Source organism: Lonchura striata, chromosome 4 (genome assembly GCF_050655825.1).
Source record: "Lonchura striata isolate lonStrDom1 chromosome 4, ASM5065582v1, whole genome shotgun sequence".
Taxonomy (NCBI): Eukaryota; Metazoa; Chordata; class Aves; order Passeriformes; family Estrildidae; genus Lonchura; species Lonchura striata.
In genome coordinates, this window is record NC_140706.1 from 25,662,335 (window position 1) to 25,684,963 (window position 22,629).

The 22,629-nt window shown below is 35.8% G+C and overlaps 1 protein-coding gene across 3 annotated transcripts in view; it reads right to left on the bottom strand.

Annotated features, from left to right (window-relative positions):
• Window positions 1-22,629, bottom strand: part of CORIN (corin, serine peptidase) — a 114,573-nt gene that overhangs the window by 33,456 nt on the left and 58,488 nt on the right. For 2 of the 3 annotated variants that reach the window (XM_085577848.1, XM_021526370.4), the window contains exons 5-11: window positions 20,162-20,343; window positions 16,681-16,794; window positions 12,633-12,740; window positions 10,972-11,082; window positions 10,310-10,426; window positions 6,970-7,068; window positions 2,220-2,451 (exon numbers count right to left, since the gene is read on the bottom strand). In XM_085577848.1, the coding sequence (XP_085433974.1) occupies window positions 2,220-2,451; window positions 6,970-7,068; window positions 10,310-10,426; window positions 10,972-11,082; window positions 12,633-12,740; window positions 16,681-16,794; window positions 20,162-20,343 (963 nt within the window). Of the gene's footprint in view, window positions 1-2,219; window positions 2,452-6,969; window positions 7,069-10,309; window positions 10,427-10,971; window positions 11,083-12,622; window positions 12,741-16,680; window positions 16,795-20,161; window positions 20,344-22,629 lie in introns of all 3 variants that reach the window. The other variant, XM_085577847.1, reaches the window with a different exon arrangement.

Genomic DNA, 22,629 nt, shown 5'->3' on the forward strand with positions numbered 1-22,629 from the left:
TAAAGACAACAAAAAGCTTTGCAAAGCAGGGACAGCTGTTTTCTATAGGGGGAGCAGAATTAAAATAATCTGGTTATACCTGGAATGAGATAACAGAACCATGTGCCTGTATTAAAAAATCTAATGCATCTCTGATAAGCTTATATTATAATAGATATAGAATTATAACGTTAACATGCAATTCATGGTTGGAAAGTACACTTTGACTTAAAAAGTGTAACACTGTAAAACTGCATTAGCTGAGCTCAGCTTCGTATTTACAGGAAAAGACAGGTAAAACAATACATATGTCCTGTCTAGCTCAACTAATCACTGATATATTTGAACAAGTGGTCAATTATTTTGACAGTCAGCAGCAGATTCTTAGAATATAATTTCTGTGCTGATAATGTAACATTTTCTGTTGTCAGAGCTTTAAATTGTAAAGTAGATTTACATTTATATTGAAATATTAAATTTATTTAATTTTTATTGGTATGAGCTTATTTTCTCCCTAAAATGTTATTGTTAAGCAGATACTACAGATCTAGTGGGACCTCCAAAGGTGCCCCTTCCTGAGAAAAACACTCTGTCTGTGACCTAACATAAGAGTGAAACCTAAAAAATATCGTAAAAGTAGAGCTTTGAATCCTATGATTGAAAGTTTTATGTCACATATTCAATTTGCTCTAAATTTGTTGTTACCCAGTTTTGAGCAGGAAGTTGGACCAGATGACTTCCAGAGCTTCCTATCAAATTAAATTGTTCTGTGCTTTCTATAAATTCCCTTTCATCTGTTTAATACTTTAAATTGGAAGACTATTCAACTGCATCATAACACTTCCTAGAATCTGTTAGCTAAAAGAGCCTGTAATTTAACTTATTTCCCTCTAAATCAGAATAATTTAATCCCATTTTTTTTAAAGAAAGCAGTATAATAAATAAAAACAACCCTTGATTTTCAAACTAGCAAGCCTGACACAGAACTTACATAAACCCCTCTGTAAATCTGAAGCTATCCTGTATGCAATATACTGCTAAATTCTCCTATGTGAAAATTTAACAGTATATTCATAAACTTTTTTGTGGTTCACTCTTACCTTGTGCTAAGAAGCACATCACTAGACAAAGAAATGCCATCTCTTTGTCAACAGTATCACATAATTAGAAATTTTAGGGTTTGTACTGCAATTTTTCATGCACTTTTCTTTCAAACGCAAGGTGTTAATTGATCAATATTGTCAAGGTAGGCCCAATAAAAGAGGCAGAAATACAGAATGAGAGAACTCTAGCAGCCAGTAGGTCAAAGGGCTCTGTCTGTTGGTCAAGTTTATTAGATCTCCTAACCTGCAACAGCTGCTGCTAAGAAAGCCACCTACAGAACACAATCTCTTTGGAACAAATAGTGGCATAAACTTAAAAAGCAGAGTTATGTTACTCAGTGAGGATGGTGGAATAGTTACTCTGACAAGAAGAAAACCTAAGTTAGCCAGGCATTCAGGATGATGTGGCACTCCTAATTAAAAAAAGTAAACATTAATTAAAATCTCACATTTTGTTGAGGATTTGGATAGGGCTTTGCATCAAGTACTGTACTAATGCAAGGAGCTATTACAAACTGTTAATGTTCCAAATTAAATTAATTGATTCCATGTTTAAACACCCTTTATAGTGGCACAATTCTAATTACACACACAGAAATGGAAAATACCTCGTACAAAGCTCACAGCACCCTTCTTGTCACTTTGCTCAACAGTGGAGTGAGCAGGTTCACAGTGCCCTGGGTGAAAAACTCAAGGGTCCTGGCAAACAGGACATCTGGCTACTGAATGGTCACCTGTGATGCTCCTCTGGATTCAACTGCAGGTCCTGTCTTGTTCAGTACATTTATCAATGGTCTGGATGCAGCAGTTTAGTGCACCATTAGCAAGTTCGATGATTACACAAAACCAAGAGATGGTGTTGACTCTCAAGGGAAGAGAGGCCTTTACACTAGGCAATCATCAAGGACAAGAAATTTAACAAAAACAAATGCCTGATCCTGCATCTAAGATGGAGTAGCACCAGGCACAAACTGGAGAGCAACCCTCCAAAGAGGTACCTGGGCATGCTGGTCAGCAGTAGCCTTTTCCTATGGAATTCAAGCAAAATTTTTGGCATTTTCAATGAAATCATAAAATTGGGAGAAACTACTATGACAGACAGTCAAGAATTAAATGAAATATAGTTTAGTATAGTACCTGCAAGGTGGGATCCGCTGATTTGTATGGGGGTCACATTTTGGTACTAAGATTGTACAGGCAAAAAACATCAGGTACTTGTAGCAGTTGGTCTGAACCAAAGCTGGGAAGAGGGAAGACTCCCAGCTGATAGAGGCTTCCTTCTGTGTCCTGTGGCCCAGGTAGTTTGGGTAATAAGTATAGTTGTAAGGCAAGTTCATACAAAGTTCCAGAGTAATTGGTTCACACTGACCTTTCATAGAGAGAAAACAAACAGAACCACAAGTGGTGTGAGATTAAATTAAATACAGAAGAAATAATTCCATATTTATTTAAAAAATTTATCAGTCAGGGGATATCCTCTCAGACTTGAGAAACTACAAGTTCCAGAGCAAGAGATCTCTTATAAGCTTATTCATACCAGTAAAGGTGGGTTTGAATTTGCCTACCTCATAACCATTAAGATACTTTTATTTCCTTATTAATATTCATTAACTTTCTGAGCAAACCTTAACTTTAAGGTGATACAATAAACTATCCTTAAACCAGTACAGTGTGTACTGTACAGGAACACAGTTTCCACTGGTGTACCTACTATGTTACAGGGTAATTGCCATAATTAGGAAGACAGAGATCATTGGATACTTTGGGTTAGAAAGGATCTCAGGAGGTCTCTACTCCAATGCCCTGATCAAAGCAGGTCAGCACCGAGGTCTGATCAGCTTTCTCAAGGCTTTAGACAGGTCATAAAAAATCTCAGGTGACAGAGACTGCACAATTTATCTTAGAAATAGAATAGAGAGATAGAAAACAATAGAAAATGGAAGCCAGGATTTGCTTTTAATTTTTTTTCCTTGTTTACCAAGATCTGGAGGGGACAATTAAAGTATGTATTGCACAAGCATTGAGCAAGACAGACTACATGCTAATAATTTAATTTGGGTAAGACATAACTAACAACAAATGAGAATGATAAGCAAAGACAAAACAGATTCAACAGCTACAAGTCCATATGATTATATCTATTATAGCTACATACAAAAATCTTCCAACTTTTGGGAGTTTATCATAAAAAATTTTAACTAGACAAGTATCTTGGATTCCTAAACATTGTAGAACTTTTGTGTTTCTTCTCACACTAGTATTCAGAAATATTTTTCAGTTTTCAACTGTAACAGAAAACTACAGCTAGAGCTTCAATTCAGACTGAAATTCAACTTTTTATTTAGCAATGAGATGTTCATGAAATTATCTAAACTTATTTACTCTGGCTATATCGAGAAAGTTTTCCACAAAAGTATACCTTTCAAAAGTTAAAAGAAATGCATATATTTGCCTATTCTGGGAGCAATTATACCTTGATATGATTAGTATTCTCTGTTTACCAGTTGCTAGCATCAGTTGCTAGTACAATGTGACAACTGTGTCATCCCATAGCTGTATCTTTGAGAGAAGTTGGAAGAAGATCCAACAGTCAATTACTCAGCTAATCAGCAGAAGTGGGCACTCTTTCTTGGTCTGGAATTTGGCGTTATAACTTTTTTCACTATTCACTCCTAATCTGATGACCACAAAGCTTATTTTACATCCAGCTTTTCCTCACTGCTAAATCCTGGCATGCTACCAATACTGAACTGTTTCTGTTGTCGCAAACCACTTAGTCACATCTTCAGGGTGTATGAGGTTCAATGACTTTAACAATTCTCATCACATTACTGCCATTTCCTTTCCTTCATGATGAACCATCCCTTGTCCTTCAACACTTTTGCCTGAGATGCCCAGATCAGTTTGCTCTCATCTTTTGATTTTGGCCAGTAAACATCTTTCTTTGATGTGTATGGAAGTTTACACATTCACCAATATTTCAGGATGACCACAAAAGTACATGCAATATTCTAAGTGTTTGTATAACATAACATTATTCAAGATTAAAGGGTTGAAATGCACATATACCATTCTCTTTTATTATGCCTTGTATTTATAGGGGTTTAAGTGAATTCTGAAAAAAAAAATCTAGTTACTGAAATGCTGCTGGAGGATAGCTCTTTACATGTTTTCAATATGATTATAATTTTCACACTGTTTAAAAGCTTCCATTACATTATGTGCAAAAGTGTCACTGTAGGTTTGTAAATAATAATGTTGACTCTCACACACAATTCCTGACAATCCAGAGAGTAATAAACAGAATATAAGGTCCAGGGGAACACCTGACTCATTTTAAGTAACCCAAATGTTAGTCTTTCCTTCTGAGTCTGTCTACAGCTTCAGAGGTCCTGCTACTCTCTTATCTATAACACATGTGAGTACAACCTAATGAGCAGGGAACAAGGAATAAAATTAATTGCATCTTTCATCCTGAATTAAAAGAAGAAAGAAACCAAAACAAAAAAAATAAAAGTTTAAAATACCCAAACAACCCACAAACAACAACAAAAAAAAAAAACAACCAAAAACACCAAAACAAACAAACAAAAAAAACCCCACCAAAACAAAAAAAGCCCCAAGCCAACAACAATGACAAAAAAAAAAAAAGGGAAAAAAAAAAACCAAAAACACAAACCAAGACATTACCACATAGACTGTGCCTGGATTTAAGATCTTCCTGTGTTTATCATTAACTTGCTCTATCCATTGGAGTCTCTATAACCACTCTGGGCAATCTGTGTCCAGTCACACTTGCAGTAAAAAAGTGCTTATTGTCAGAGCTTCATTATGCTCCTGTGCTTCATTTTGTGCCAATTGCCTCTGATCCTGTTACTGAGCCCTGTCTTCTTTACTCCCTCCCTTCAGATATCCATGCTGTTATCCTAAATATATTGTAAATACATTATAATGCCAGCCTAAACTGATCCGATGTTATCACATTTAGAAGACATCCATCATATTTAATAGTGGGAAATGTGGCCTATGCTTTGGAATTTTTCAACCAGATACTGATCTGGGCCAAGAACTACTGCTTTGTCAAAACTGAAATTTTTCCTGAGAATTCTGTCTCACTAAAGACGAAATAACTCAGATCAAAATACAAAGAACAAAAATAATATCAAAAAATGACAATAGTACTTCCAGATATTATGCAAGAAAAATATCTCCCAAACTGTCTTACTGTTCCATTGTGTATAAACAATTAAATATTCACTGGACTAGAAAAGGACAAAGTGCAATGATCCAGAAGACTAGTTCAGACTATGTGTTACTCCTACTAAGAACTACAGACTTGCCCATAATATGTTGAGGAAACACCTTCACTAAAAAGCTCTTGGATTTTTCATAATATGGCATAGGAACATGGCTTTACAATTCAAATATTACATGTCAAAAACCACAGAATCATAGAGTTGTTTGGGTTGGAAGGCGCCTTGAAGATCATCTTTAATGGGAGAGCCTATTGCTCTTAGCAGTTAATGGGAAGGTGTAAATCAGATGGAATCAGACCCTTTGAAGCATGCAGGGATAGGATGAGAGGCAAAAGACATGAAAGAATTCCAATTATTTATATGGAAAATAGGTTTTTAGAATGGAGTGCTCCAACAGTGAAACAGATCTCTCAGAAAGATTGTGGAATCTCTGTCTTTAACGATAGAGCTACTCAGCTGCACAAGATCATGGGCAATATAATTTGGCATTCATTTGATCAGGAGTCTGGGCTTGTTACCAAAGGTGTTACCTAGCTTTCTTCTAATACTAAACATGGTACATAAAAATATTCCTTTACAAAAACATAGGTAAAGCATTGCTAGAAGCACATGTAAAACATTTATGCTTTATAAAGTGTATTACAGCTTTACTTTAGCAGCATCTAAAGGCCTCAGCATGAGTGGTGTCTGTCTCAAATACTTAAAGGTAATAGTCACAACTCTAGAGAGACTATGGAGTTTGGACTAGCTGACCTTCCCATGTCCATTCTATTCTAAATTGAATTACATTATCCACACAAGCCACCATATAGTAACAAGCATGCTTTGCAGAAAGCAATTACACAGGAATTGTTGAAAAATAATCTGTAAGTGAAGCTAAGTCTGTCCATCCGTCAAGGCAACCTAAATTAATGTGACTATATTAACACTAAGTTTTAATTAATTTTGAGTAATTTTTCATTCACTTCTGCCCCACTTTCAAAACACAGACAAACATATTTCTTCTGATTACCTGTTTACACTCCACAATTGAGGAAAGCAGCTATTCAGAAGCAAGTGCACAATTAGTACAGGAACCTTGCATGGAGTGGTACAGTACAGCACACAGGTATGAGGACACACAGATCTGAAGACCCTGATTCTCTACTGTTTGTATTAGTCAAAAGTATAACTAGTTTTTATAGTTTGAATACCAAAATCCTTCCTTCATAAAGGTCTAAAAGTTCTCCAGACTACTAAATACAGTAACATGGGGTTCTTTATATTTTGGAAATAAATCAGTGTCTTCTGCTTTACACTTACACTGTGCTGTTTACTTTATATAGACACTGAATTATATTAATTAAATACTAAGAGAAAGTGCAACGGTAAGCATCTATGCAGAAAATCTAAACATTCAGAGAAGAGAACATTAAAATACCTCAACGTCAAATGTTATAAATCCTAGTACATCAATAATCAAGAGCTTTGATGACACATTTGCTTCAACACTGGCCTTTTCAAAGCTTAATCATTAGACATGTACATTAGCTAGAAAATTAAAGTATTACTTACTGTGTTCTACCCTGCATCCTCATTATAAACTAGAACATTCTAAAAGAGTAACAGTATGAAGCACATAACCTACTTACTGCAGTTTGCCTGGCTGTTTCTCATCTCACAGGGAGAAGTTCCACAGGGATCAGGGCAGGAAGAGCACCTCTGGTCTCCCTCCTGACAGAGGGTTTGGTCTGAGGGAAGTAGAAATGTACTTTTCAAATTATTTACCAGACAATGACTGGAGCATAATGTGAAAGTACAGTGTTTACATAAAAATTAAGTATTTTCTTTACATATTTCATTAAGTACCCAACAGCATTTCAAGTGAAGTAAAGAAGAAAAGTGTACAAAACACTGTTCAGTTCTCACTTTTCTTACCCCTCTGTTCAATAAAAAAAAAACTATATCCCAGTTTCTGAACAAGAGGCATGGATCTCTGAAATACATTTACTATGCAGAATATGAAAAGTCATGCAAATTACATTTCAAAAAGAACAATAGGTCCTAGCTGAAAGAGAACACTGTCTGGGACTTATTCTTCAATGCCATTCAGTTGATCTGCTTTTCATTTTGTGATTGTTTTGGTTGACAATAAAAGACATACCGAAGAAAGGTCAGAGGTAAAGTCTAGTTGTCCTCCTTTGACTTGTTAAAAAACAAACAACAACAGAAAGAAATCAAGAAATGCTATGGTCCTAAGGATGGACTTCAGAATAAATAAAACCAGCACTTCATCAGAAGTTTCTGAACTACTTGGGTAGTTACTTCATCTAACAAATCCCTGGATTTCTCCCTCTCACAGTTGTGATAACTCCTTTCCAAACCAATAAATTCTCTCTTACATGTGCAAAAGGAGTAATTTAGTTTGCTATTCTGTAAGGAGAGACTAAATAGATGGTGTTTATCATCTTAACCTGTTTAAAATAGCTTATTTTCCTGATTGCTTAGTGTTTGTATTGCACTACTGCCCATGAACATCAATCATCCATTCCTCCACTGAACATACAGAAGGTGCAGAAGAAAGATCTAGTTTCAATAACCTTGACAACAATATTGTCTAAAGGAACTGATGATATAGTCATATCTATCATAATTATGTGGATTTACTTCCATTCATACATGTTATATATTGAAGCAACAGAGGTAACTTCTTTGCTATAGCAATTGACAATCTTATTTTACAGCTGCATCTGATTACAAAATGGAACTTGAAAGGCAGAAAAACCCTTTTGGCTTCTAAAGCTATCCCAAATATTTACATTAAAATTAGTTTTAAAGTTTGCTCCAACTCCTTCCTAGACTTTAAAAACCCCTGTGCTACAAGGTAGATTATTTTTATCCTAGCACAAATAATGGTGAATTTCTACAAACACACTGTACCCTGTCTTTCTAAGAGATCACAGAAACAGTCGTGAGTACATCTGTATTAGATTTCTATTGTCACAAAATGACAAATTTCCCTAAGGCATGCAGGGAAGGAGACCACTTTTCTCATCGAGGTGGAGATGAAGCAACAGTCAGTTGTAATATCTGAATGTATATATTTGTACTAGGACATAAGATACCTGTATCCTTTTATAGGCAAGGGGAAGTCACTACACCCTAACCTCAAATTTCTGTGCTGATTTCTCCTATTTACTATGTTTGTAACAAAACCAATACTCCATTAACCCTAACTCCACTGACTCCAACATATCCAATATTTAAATTTTATTTGTAGGGCAGAAGTCTTTGTAATAAGTGAATGTCCCACTACATTTTTTTGCAGTTCCTGGAAACAACAAAATATGTAAGAAATACAAAAGTAAGCTACAAACACGAACTCTGCCTTGCTTTCACATGGACTTTGCAAGGAACTAAAGATGAATGAAATCTAAATTCTGCCGATATATTCCTATGCAAATTAAGATGGATGAGATATGATTGTCTAAAGAAAGAATTTGCTCTACACAATACTGCAAAATATTGGCTAGAACTTTGGCACATTGAAGACTTAATAATAAAAACTAGGGAAATGTTTCTGTTTAAAAGCTTTTCAGTTTAAAGCCAAGCAGAAGGATCTTTTCTCATGTAGTGAGATCACTGGATATACAATTATCACCCCATACTACTGCTCGACTATTTTAACCTATACCTATTCATCATAGCAAAAAAAAAAAAAAAGGTTTTTAACCATTGCTTCAACATCAAAAAGGAAAAGAGAGGCAGTGAAAACAAAAAACATCACTGATTTCTAGCCCACATCATGTAAGACAAATGGACGACAAAAGAATTCATAGGATAAGACTGAGACTGGACATCAAGAAAGAAGAATAAAAGGTGAACATTTTGTGAAAGTGTACAGCCAGAACTGAGGAGAAAAACTTGTTTCTGGGTTTTAAGATTGCCACAGTCAGAACTAAAAGATATGTCATGCAAGACTTCTTTATAATGTCAACACTAAAAGTAAACAAAAATAATGATAATTTCTGTGTTTCAGCCTCTCAGGTATTTTTTTGAATGAAAGTATTTAAATTCAAGTAGGACGATCCCAAGAACTTCCTGTGAAAAAAAGGGACTGAGTAACATGCTTATGAAAGGATTTCTTTTAGACTGGATTCCTAAAGACACAAGGCTTATATAACTACACTGCATATCTATTTTATAATAACAAGTCTTTTCTAGTCTAATAACTATTAAATAGCGTGTCCTATTACCACTACACTTGCCAACACTAACTTTCTGCATAGGGCTATTTTAATTTCTTTAAAATAAGGTTCATTTTTAAAAGACACTAATAATTCTTGCATTGAAGAAAGGGTTCAATCTGAACCTGTACCTTACCAGGAATAAGATAATTACATGTGAAAAATACCTTCAGATTTTGAAATCATCGTAACATAACAACATTGCTTTCTGAGTGTCTGTGGAAAACCATGTTTTGGGGATCAAGATATTGCTTACTTTCCTCTTCTCTCATAGAGTCCATAATAAGACAGCTATCAAGTAGCTGTGAAAACGTATGTTCTCATGTATTTTCCCTTAGTCACACTAAATCATTAGTTTACTTATGAAAACATTCTTTCTCTGATTCCCAAGTTCTGATAAGAAGAAGGATTTTAATAAGAAAATTCCTCCTCAAATGACACCAATCCATGTAACTGTAGATTCGCATTGCTCCAAACAATGTATTTCAAGTAAACACTGATTACATCAGATAACTAAATACTGTGCTAAATATCACCCCCACTTCTTCACCTTTTTAATAATTTTAAATATTACAAGAAGTCTGCTTACAAATGCCTGTGTGAATGCACACACCAACCAGCCTCAGAAAGTGTTATTTGAAAAGTAAAGAAAATCATTTGTTAGACAGCTTTAGCTAAAGGCACTGTGGAACATAGCAGTCAATGGTAGGTTTAGTAAGAAGAGTAAAATGAGGCATATCCTTACTTTCACTGCAGTTTTCTTCATCACTTCCATCTTTACAATCATTATCTCCATCACACTGGAATGCACTAGGAATGCACTGCCCATTTCTGCACTCCACCAGACCCTGACTGTGACATGCTAGAGAGAAAAAAAGTATTAAAAAGACAACATTCTGACCAATGAGTTCAGTGAAGCTCTGCATTATAGTTGAACATCGCACAGAAGTTATTTTAGGAGGAGCTGATAGCACTGCTTAGCACTGGAGATCAGGAGGCATTTCTCATTATGTCAGCTAATTTTTCAATAGCTACAGCTGTGCCGATCTTTACCTACAGAGACTGAAACTATAAATGTCAGGTATTAGCAACAGGCTGAGACGAAGTCTTAGCTTCCCCAAGGAAAAAAAATGCAAATATTTTTTACTCATATAGTGAGAATGTTACTATTAACAAAAAGCTAATTCCGTATTTAACAAGAAGCTCTAACACAAAGACCTTACTTCAGAGCAAAGGCAACAAATGTTTATTTGCTGCTGCTGTCTACTGAAAATGGACATTGGTCAAGTGCAAACTTCTGAAATAAAATAAGTTTATAGTTTTGACTTTCAAGTGAGTACACTAGTTATCTTTTTTTCTCTAGTTTTCAAAGAAAGAAAAAATAAGTTCAAGATTAAGGGAACTTACAGCAATTGATCTCATCTGATTTGTCTATACAGTCATGGTCACCATCACATACCCAATCAGCTGTTATACATCTCCCCTCTCCACACTGGTGATGTGTCACTGGATTACAATCTACATAAAATGCAAATTTGAAAAAAAAAGGGATGCTAAGTTACCATTTGTATATTTTATATTACTGATCAACTGTTCTGTGCTTATTGGGTAGTCTTCTTATTAATGGCCATTTTGCATTAATAAATTATCTCAAGAATTTTTTTTTTTCTAGCTGCAGACTTTTTTGCAGATGGTAGTTTCATATATTCTTAACTGTATTGCCTTTATAGTGATGCACTCATTCCTTCTCTCAGGTGCACAGCTGTGACTGTAAATAAACAAGTTTCTAAGATTGGTTAAGCCCATTAGAAGATCTGGCTTACCATCTCAGGATGTTTTTCAGTTAACCAACATTTTCAGTAACCATCAGAGAAAATAATTTCCTTAATTTATCTTTTTACTAAGACATTAAAAAATGTTTCTCAACTTCAGAAACTATATTTTTTGCATGTACTTGTAATTTTCCATAAGAATTATCTACAAAGAAATTATTCCAATTGTCATCTTATTCTTTCTACTTGAATGCACTAAGAAGAGCATTCTGTTAAGCACACTGACTTTACATCAAAATAAATAGAGAGATTACACACAGTCCAGTCTGCCAAATCTGCCATGAAAACCAATTATAGCATGCACAAAAACTTAGATTTTTAAAATTGTATAGAACAAAACCTATGTCAAGGTAGGAAAGATAGGAGACAGTTCAACATTTAGAAAAACTTAATATAAAACTTTAAAACAAGATTATTTATTAAAAAGAAACCACTAAATAACCAAAACTGACAAGAAAATATTGAAAAGTCTTAGAGTGGGCTTAATTTGAAGAAATAAAAATAATCTCAGAAAAAAATGTGATATGATTTTCTGGTTTTATATTCTTTGCGTTCTTCCTTAGAAAAGTAAAAGGAAAAGAGAGAGAAATATTATTTTAGCTGTTAAAAATTATCTTAGAAAACTTGATTTTCCTCAGGTGTAGTAACAGGACCAAAAGTTAGAAAAAATAAGGCTTTCTAAGTTTCCCAATATTTTCATGTTAAGATTATTCTTTTTTAATGGCAAAACTTCATTGTTTCTCCTATGGAAGTTAAGGATAGGTAGACACATACAGTAGGTAAGTAACTGTCATGAGAACATGCAAAGTTGATTGACAAGAGAATTTGAAAGAAACAGAATTTGATAATCAAAACATATGACTTCACTATCAATCTTATGTAAAAACAGCTCAGGTATAAAACAGTTGGCACCACCAGTGCCCTCATATAGTTTGCTTTACTCTCAGTTCAATCCAGTCAAGCTAGCAAGGAAACACCTTTTGAAATTAGTTTAAAGACAATAGCAAATAGCATTATTTCTTATAAAATTTGTAATTTCTTCAAGATTTGGATTGACCCATAAATCTCCTTTAGACCTTTTCCAATTGCATATAGAATCTGTGAGTTGTTTTCACTGTGTTCAAATACAATAAGAGCAGGGTGTATTACTCTTTCAGTAGTTTAAGGAAAAGGTTTACTGGCTTAGGCAGTCCTGATATCTTAAAGACTTTAGAAAACCACAAAACCTTTGTTTACCACAATTTTGCTCATCACTAAGGTCTCCACAGTCATCATATCCATCACAAACAAAGGTATAATTGAGGCATTTTCCCGTGTCACAACGAAATACATCATCACTGCAATCTACAAAACAAAGCATGTAAAATGTTAGAGTTGCATTGGAACATTCATATAAAGTATGAACCCTGGAATGTACTGACTACACACAAGATCAGCTAAAGATACCTTACAACTTACAGCTCTGAATTATTGTGTACCAGTTTATGAGAAACTAATCTGGAAGAATAGGAAAAATCAAAAGCCATTTTTAGAAATTTTTACTCTCTCCCCACAAAGTGTTCTTTTGATCAATATCATAAGGAAAGAATGGTCTGGTTGCACATAGGGACCTAAATGTCTAATTAATTTATACACATAATGTTCTCAAGAAATGTTGTAGGCCTCACCATTGCAGATTACTAGAAAAATCCTGATGTGGGTATTAAGTGGAGACGAAGATTCTAACAGAAAAATCAAGATTCATAGACCCTGCTTTTGAGCCTGCCTTTGGTCTTACAGTGGTTTCAAATGAGCTTTATACTTAACACAGTTTGGAGCTCAGATTTGGCCTGGTACCTTCTCATCAAGGAATTCTTACTGTCAGCCCTAAGTGGGTTTAACTTTTTTTCATTGGATTGGATGCATCAGTAAAGCCTGCCAGATATTCTCAGAGAATAACAATAATACTTGAATAATATCACGTTCAATAAAACCACAGAATCTTTGCTGTAGTTAGGTGAGTTGAAGATAAATTATGGTTTGTGGTATCTGGTCCCATCAGTAATAACTTTTGATTTTAAGCACACAGCTAGGAAGTGGGTAACCCAGTTTCACTGCCTTCTTCTAGACATTTCCTTGGCCTCTAGCTTTCCAGGGAGAATGCCAAGATACAGAACCAACTGGATGGACAATACTGTCTTCCTGTTGGAGATATGCCACTGGAACCAAGGAAGTCCTTTGTGCCCATTCAACTGGCATATGTGGGCATTTTAAATGAGTTATTCCCTGGAAAACAGAGAGAGAGCTCAAAAAGCAGGGACTGGAACAGAAGTGCCACCTTTCTTCTGAGATGATCAACCACAACAGAACAGAATCATACTACCACTTCCCTCCCTACTCTTGGCATGCGATTCCAGTGTTCATGATTGCACAGTGGCTCCCCTTTGAAAGCAGGGTGTCCTTCTAAGGATATTACACACTGAAAGGTGCAGAACTCTTCCAGAAGGTGCCATGGGGTTTCTACCCCTTCAGATCAATGTCAACCAAGTGTTTAACTTCCCAGGAGAAAAAAAAGTCTGAAACTTGAACATGAGTCACTTCCTCTCCCTACCCCACAGAAGTATTACTGCTTTCTTCAAGTTTCATATTATCTTAGAAAGTCCAAACAGAATTTATAGCATAATAAGATGGAAATGCTTCAGGATATGAAGTAAAATAATATGGCTGACCCATGAGCTACATACTAAATAGTTAATTCAGCTTCAAAAAGAACCATAATTCATAAAACAGGGAATACCACACCAAATGAAAATAAAATTTAAGTTCTTGCTTCCTGTAAGCAGACCAACACCCAGCTGAGAGTAAATGCTAAACATCACTTGTTTTAAATATGCAACAGCATGAAGTACTCTGGCAACCTTTAATCTTATTCATCAGTTTGTAACTCTGACAGTTTCTATGCTTCTTCCACTGTTTCTCCTGCAAATTAAACAAAACTGCCTTTTTCTATGTTATTTCCTCTGGATAAATTTACTGTTTAATTTCCATTCATACTCCCATTATTGTTTCCATCCATACCTCTGAAGCTGCTGCAGTGACTTTAGGGTAGACAACTCACAGGCCCACACAGACAGGGTAAACAAAAAGAATACAAACTTCCTTACAAGGAAATAAGATTCACTTAATGAAAATGTAACAGTCGTAATATACATTTTCTTCAAGATATTGGCAATAATGTATTGTAAAGGTAGTTGGTTACTCTGTTAAGTAAGATGGGCACTTGGCAACTGCCACTTGTAAGAAGCTCGACTTTAAAAGGTTCAATTTTATAAGCGATGTTGATATCCCCATTTTAACAAAATTAAATAAAAATTCCTATTCTGTACTCCACTAAACACAAATGAAGTCTGGCAAATCTTTTGATTTCAACAACTTGGCCCTGAGACAAGCCCAGTTGGTTAAAGCATGGTGCTAATAAAGCAAAGGTAGCAGGTTTGATCCCTGCATGATCTAGATCCAGAAGGACCTGCTGTACACAGGTCTGGGCAAACCTCCACAAAATCCTACTGTCTAAATTGGAGAGAGATGGATTTCATGGGTAGACCATTTGGTGAATAAGGAATTGGCTGAACGATGATGTCCCAAGGGTCAGCAGCTCAGAATCCCAAAGGACATCAGGGACTAGTAGGATGAGGAGTAATAGTTTTAGAAGAGGGTATTTCTAGACATAAAGAATAAATGTTTTACATTGAGCAGGTGAAACACTGGAACAGGTTACCCAGAGAAATGGTGGACAACCCATTCCTGGAAATATTCAAGGTCAGGTTGCATGGTTCTCTGAGCAACCCATTCTATCATGTAATGAGGTGACTTAAGACTTTGAGAGGGTCAAGGACTGCAAGGAACACAGCATTTTTTATCAGCCAAGCTTTAAGGCAAATAGGTCTTCCTTCAGTTTTGCTCTTTCTGCTATGTAATTCAGGAAAGTGTTATTTGACCTCCACACCCTCTCCTCAACTCCTATGAAGCATCCTAATGAAAGATGTTCTCTGCATATAAGCCCTGTATCATTAAACAGACAAGGTAATCTTATTTCAAAGGTAATCTTAGCTGATTAAGTTTATGCTTGTTTTTTCAAGACAATGTATTTATGTAATATATTTGTTCTTTTACTACTATTTTCTTATTTTCTTTTCTATTTTTTCCTTTTTTATTTCTAATAGAATTTGAGAGCTATAGTCTCAGTAGGTGTGTTTAAATTTTTGAGCTTACTTTAAATCTAAACCTCACAGGAAAAAATGGAAAATAAAAACTTCCAATACTTTTTACATAATAGACATTATCTCAACCTCCATGAAATTAATTGTAGGCTATTAAAGGAAAAGCAAGCTCTATCCTTATTCATATTGAGACCAGGAGGAAATTGCTGTCCTCATTTATTCCTTGGAGTATCCCAGATAAAATCTAACAACAACTTCCTTAAAAGCAGCTTTGTGAGTCTTGGAATGCCCAGGCTCTTAAATCACTAATAAGAACTAATCTTTTGAGTTGAGTTTGAACTGCACAGTCTGACATTTTTCAAAGTCTGAATGAGAAATCCTGTTATGTGGCATCATTGTCCTGCTATAGTCCCTATTTAGTAATTTTTCCACATCTTCCTCTTTTCTTTTTCTTCTTGCTTTCTCATTGTTTTCTTACGATACATTTGCTCCAGTTTTCTAAAGGTGTTTGTAGTCCAAGGTGTTTTGTTAACACAGAAAAACACATAGGAACTTATCTAAAGACATGTACTACCACAGACAAATAAATAAAAAATTAAGTGATCACATGTGTACATTCTACTGCAGCACATACTGGGATTAATTTAAATAAATCACATCTAGGATTGAGACCAACAGAACTTTCTAAACAGATGGTCTTGTATCTGGTCTAAAATCAATACCAAGGACCAGGATAAAGCTACAACAAACAGTATTCAGGTGATAAACAAATTAGCTCCTTTCTGATGCACACTAATGATCCATTAAAAAAAAAAAAAAATTGCCAAACAAAAAAAAAATAGTTCTTATTTCCACATAGCTCCTTGCAGAGTAACTGCCTCAAGACATAAAATTTGATCAAAAGCACATGCTGTGGCCTGAGTGAGCAAACTAAACACAGTCCACAACAACTGACAGAGTCCAAATGTCAATATACAAACACCATGCAAAGCTCTTGTTCTGTGCCAATATCCTGCTTCAGCTTCCAGATTTCCCTGAATGGATTCAGTACTTCAGCAGAATACTGCGAGGTTTAAGAAACTTACTGCAATGGACCTCATCACTCCAATCATCACAGTCATTGTAGCCATTACACTGCAGTTTCCTTGGGATGCAGATCCCACTGGCACACAAGAAACTCTCCTCTCCTCCACACAGTGCTGCAAGAGAGCAGAAAAGACAGAACGTGGAGAAAAAGCATTGGAAAAATCAACACTATCAAGTTAGTGATACTAGAGTCTTACAAATGTTAAACTGATATTCAATATTTCCTATAGGGATTGAAATATATTTCCAATTTAGAAAACGTTAGGATAGCTCTCAGAGGAACATCACTGAATTCAAGAAGGTCAAGAGGAAAACCTAAAAGAGGAAAAAAATCTCAGTTTTTGAGTTAGAACAACGCCATTTAAAACTTCTATCAGTGAATGACCCATTTTAAAAGACCTCAGCAGGCAGTCATGAAAGGACTATTTCACCTATTAAATCCGCCCCTGGGATGAAGGAAGGAGCCTTATGTGCTCATGTGGAATATGCCTACAAAAAATATAATAATTTCTGCTTAAGACTGGCTTTACTGAACAGCCCTTTGGTATTCCTCACAGTTTGCCAAACCAATAGGTATACAGTGGATGCTGTGAGGTACCACTTAGCACTGGGAATGGTTTTTCAGTATTTTTAAAAATTGACAAATAGCTTCAGCTTGCACTGGCTGCACATTCAACTATTTATCTACATTATTAACTTTATTTGTGGTCCTAGAATAGCAGTCTTTTCTATCACACTATGGCAATGTCTATACACACAAACACAACCACTCTGGGTACCCTCATTATTAGTTTTAAATTTTGTCAGCAGGAGATTATTTTTTTTTTCAACACACTAACATTCTTTTCTAAGCCTCCCTATTATTTTCTTATCCCCAAGAAACAGGGCAAACTTAGACTTAGTTAACTGAAACACACACTCCTTATGGAAAATTTGTTTGTAATAAAAGATTATGAATAATTTCAAAATATTTTCTATGACATTTCCAGGTGTACTGTCCACTTGGACAGCAAATAATTTTCATTTTGCAATATAAACATTATTTTCTAGTTGTGTAATGAGAACACGGTTGTTGCAGTGAAAGCTGCTTATGCAATGTATTTTAAAGGAGGTAAACTCCTAACTCTAACAGTACTGAACGGTGCCCAAAATACTAATTAGGTGCCCTAATACTAATTTAAACCAGAGATTTTCAACTGGTTTGTGCCATTTAATATTTGTGACTCTTCATCAGTGACAAGGTATTAAAACAACCAAAATGTACTGCTCTTCAAGTGATACACTGACAAGCTGTAACATTCCAGAACACAATACTAGGGATGCTAAAACACACAGAGGCCCATGAAGAAAGGGACACATTAATAAAATAAAAACCTATGGCAGGTCACAAATTACATTAAAATATTTGAATCTCAAACAGATGGAAAATGCAGGAGTATTTGGAAAAGTACTGCTATACAGTCTTGGCCTATTGTCCTTTTCTGGGAATTTGATTTTGTCAGCTTTTGGAATCAGAATTATAAAACAGGCAAACTTTTTCTCTTACCCAATATAGTCATAATAGCACAACAGACCGTTGTATTCTCTCACTTTCAGATTTTCATCACCTGCTCCCTATACCATGTATGTACCCTGCAGAATAGTGTATACATCTCATTGCTGTCAATTCTAGAAAGTTTTGATACTGTGACCACAATCATGGAATTAGAAAAGCTGGCAACTCCTTACCCCCAGGTAATTGTTAATTTCTCTATTTCCTTAGGATGCAAAATCCTGTGGGAGAAAAAAGACAAAAGACCTTTTTCTTTCACTCAAGTGATGTGGCCTAAAAAGGCCACATAAGAAACTCCAAGCTGGAAAAGAAAAAGGCAAAAACCAGAAACAGAGGCAGAATAGGAGAATATAAACCAGAGAACACAACAAAATGTAATGCAGGATGAACAGAATTTAAGAGTGATTTTGTGGGGGAAATAATTTAATCAACCGTGCATATTTCTTCACATGAAACACCACAACAATCCTGAAAAACATTTTGTTTTCCTCAAAAAATTATTCCATAATTGCTTGTTTTGCAGCCGTTCAGCATCATTGTTACAGAAATCATCTCTCTCAGAGCCCACAGATAGACTGTACAAGCCTCAGTCTCTTCATCTCACAGAATGCCTATCAACAGCAGAGTCTCCAATGCCAGCAAGAGAACTCCAGCAATGGGGTCAGTGAGAAAAAAGTCAGGCTTACTGCTCTCAGGTGTGATCTCACCTCTAGATTTGGGAGAACACACCAGCACCTCTGAGGAGATGGAAATGCCTTGTTTTTAGAAACTGGCTGGAAAGCTGCCCAGTGGAAAATGATCAGGGAATGCTGGTCGACAGCTGGCTGAACATGAGCCAGCTGTGCCCAGGTGGCCAAGAAGGCCAATGGCACCCTGGCCTGTGTCAGCAATGGTGTGGCCAGCAGGACCAGGGCAGCGATAGTCTCCTGCTGTACTTGGCACTGGTGATGCCACAGCTGGAATCCTGTGTTTAGTTTGGACCCCCCATTACAAGAAAGACACTGAGGCGCTGGAGCATGTCTAGAGCAAGGCAATAGAACTAGGTAAGGGTCTGCAGAGCACAAGCCTTATGAGAAGTGGTGAGGGATCTGGGGTTATTTAGCCCAGGGAAAAAATGCTCAGTGGAGACCTGATCACTCCCTACAACTGCCACAAAGGAGGTTGTATAAAGGTGGCAATGAGTGTCTTACCCCAAGTAACAAGCAATATGACAGGGGGGGAAAGCCTCCAGGAGAACCAGGAGAGGTTTAGGTTGGATATTAGGAAAAATTTCTTCATGGGAAGGCTGGTCAGTCATTGGAACTGGCTTCCCAGGTAAGTCATGTAATCATCATCCCTGAAGGTATCTAAAAGATGCATAGACATGACACTCAGGGACATGGTTTAGTGGTAGATTTGTCAGTGCTGAGTTAACAGCTGGACTGGATGACCTTCAATATCTTTTTTGAGATAAAAAATGATTCTATGACTTTATGTGTGGGCATATAAAGACCATGCTTTTTGAGAAGTTTACCTCTTGATAAGTTTTGGGCTCATTTTTACAGCAAGGAAAAAGGAGATACACTTGAAATTTGGCCCGTGTATCAAGTTTCTACTCCAAATAACAAACCTGTATTTTTTCAAGCTAGCAAACAAAAAGTCAACAGGTCATATTAATTTCCTCCAACCTTCTTTCCTTGAAACAGCTTGGAATTTTTGATATAAAATAAAAAGTTCTTAAATCAACACCAGTCTGAAAAAAATCAGCCTAAACAATTAAACCACTAAAACCAATAATCAACTGACAACCAGACTTTATTACAGTTGTAAGATGGAGCATAGAACAAGAAATAATACTTTCACCCCAGAGCTTTTCCTACACAGGGAGAAAATAAATTATTAAATGAAAACTCATAAACACAGCATAACAGTTAAGAGTGGAAACATACACTGCTTTCCTTTTTCTTGATGTGGTGAGAAGCATACCCTTGTAGTGGTGTCATTTTCAGTTTTGTTCTGGAATTGAGAGCACTTCAAGAAGTCTGGCCAAGAAGCATTCACCATACCCAGGACTGGTTCACAGCCTTCTTTTGCTGCCTCACAAAACGTCCTGCAGGGCAAGAGGCCTCGACTAAAGAAACGAGACAGAGAGCAAAATTTAAAATTATTATTACTTTAGCAGGTTGTGAAAACTTTTTAGAAAGAGCAAAAAGTAATAATAAGTGCTTTTGACAAATTTTGCGCTCTACACCCATACCCTTACAGTGATTAAATTTTCAACCCAGCTTTCCTGAAGTTTATGTCTACTGCAGAACCTCTTAGGCTTTAGCAAGTGAAATTTTGCTTTATTTATAACCACTCAAAATGCCACAGAACGATCTTTTTCCTGGTACAGCACATATATCTTTCTCTTTACATCTGACTCTCAGTTGTACCTGCCTGTCTCAAAACCATGGCTAGAACTCCATTCAGTCACAAGTAAGTGGCCTGAACTGAAGAAGTCTACAGTACCCAAAAATGTACTAACTTCATGTTTCATTTTACAGTAACAGAGAATAACGCAGTACTTTTAGCAACTTGTGACATGGCAGCAACCATAAGAAAGGAATAAAAAAGCTGTCTTAGCTGCCTCACTACAATGTTAATGAAGAAATTGATGTAAAGCAAAATATTCACTTGCATAAGTACTTTGAAGTCCGTATGGCTGACTTTCTCTGCTAAGTATCCAAAAAGATAAGTGTGTTGCCAGTGTTGTTACTGAATTTATTACATACTCTGGTTGGAACCACATTTTTTAAAAAGGTGTTTTTAGAGATCTCCAGGTAATGCTAAGAACTTTTAAAGAATGCCTTTCACATGCTGCAGTATTGAACTTATCTCAGAAACAAGTCAAGGAATTTATCCCTAAAACTGTCTCTTGCGGCTTCCTGGATGGCAGATTATTGTTGCCTGTAAAGAAGCATATATATTCTAAACAGCCCTTTTTACCACCAGATTTTTTTATTGTGATCCATTGAAAGATACAAAATTTTTGCACCAAAGATCACCTATATGGCTGTGTACAAAATCAAGAATGGTTTCATCTGATGACAGAAGAGTTCCCACTTATTAGTTTTGCACATGGTACTGGTAAACTAAGTTACTCTGATTTAAAGGCTATTCATATGAAGATGTTCTGAAACACTTCTGGTTTTTTACAGAAACTATTCAATATGGAAAGAAAGGGCACAAGAACTCTTGAGTTGCTCTAGAGCCTCAGAAACTGAGAAACCCTTTAAATAAAGGGGATTTGACAGGGCAAGTGACTGTCTCCAGACATTTTTAAGTTTTTCCTCCTTAGCTAATGGCACTTCTGGTTTGACAGAGGCTCTCTCATACAGCAAAATGCCAAAAGAAATGCTGCTACTTACTACAGAAGGCACTTGATTTTCAAAATATCTGTAAGAAATAAGATGTCACAAAGCTAAAATGGAGTATTGATTTGACCTGTTGGTGAGTGATAACCCTGTATTTTTTTTCAACTTGATATGCTTAATTTCACTTTCTGTTCATTTTTTACAAGACCACAAAATATGCTACAAAAACTGTATTACAGTGAAAAGTATTGTAAGCAGTGGTTCTACCTCATTTACTAGTGCAATGGAGCACAAGTAGCAATCTGAAGACAGTACATTCTGCTAAATTTATTCTTTTTTTTCAAAAAATAGAGTTAGTAGGGACATTACTTGAATTTAACAGGCCTCTGACAGAGATCTATTTGAGTTTATTACAGTTAACCATCTGTATATATATGATTTCTATGAATGGGAATGAATGCTGTTTGAAAAAAAACTCACAAACAAACAAACAAACAAAACATAAAGAGTTCTTGAGAATTCTCAGAGGAAGTTTCATACAACTCTGGAGTATTTAATATGATCTCTGTTTTCCTGACCCACACCTAAATGATTAACATTTAAAGCACCACACCTCAGCTATAGCCTGACATTTAGCAACTAGGCAATAGTAGTATGTGTATGTCAATATCTTAAAATATAACTATAGCAAACTTCCACCTATATGGTTCCTTGTTTCCAAAGGTCTTTCAACATACTGAACATTCTTTTTAATCAAGAATTTTAAAATAATATTCAAAAGTTATATTAAAATATAACTATGCAGAGTTATACTTACATATAATTGTTAAAAAGCTTCTAAAAATGTCAGGAGTAATTTTTTTCAGAAGATCTATCTGCACATTTAATTTTTACATCTGTATGAGGAAAAACCTATGAATACAAAACGTTCATCTCATTTATTTATACGGTATTGGATTTGCATGGCAAGGTTCTTGTAGTGGGAGGGATACAGGGGTGGCTCCTGTGAGAAGCTGCCAGAAGCTTCTCCTGTGTCTGGCAGAACCAACTCCAGTCAGATG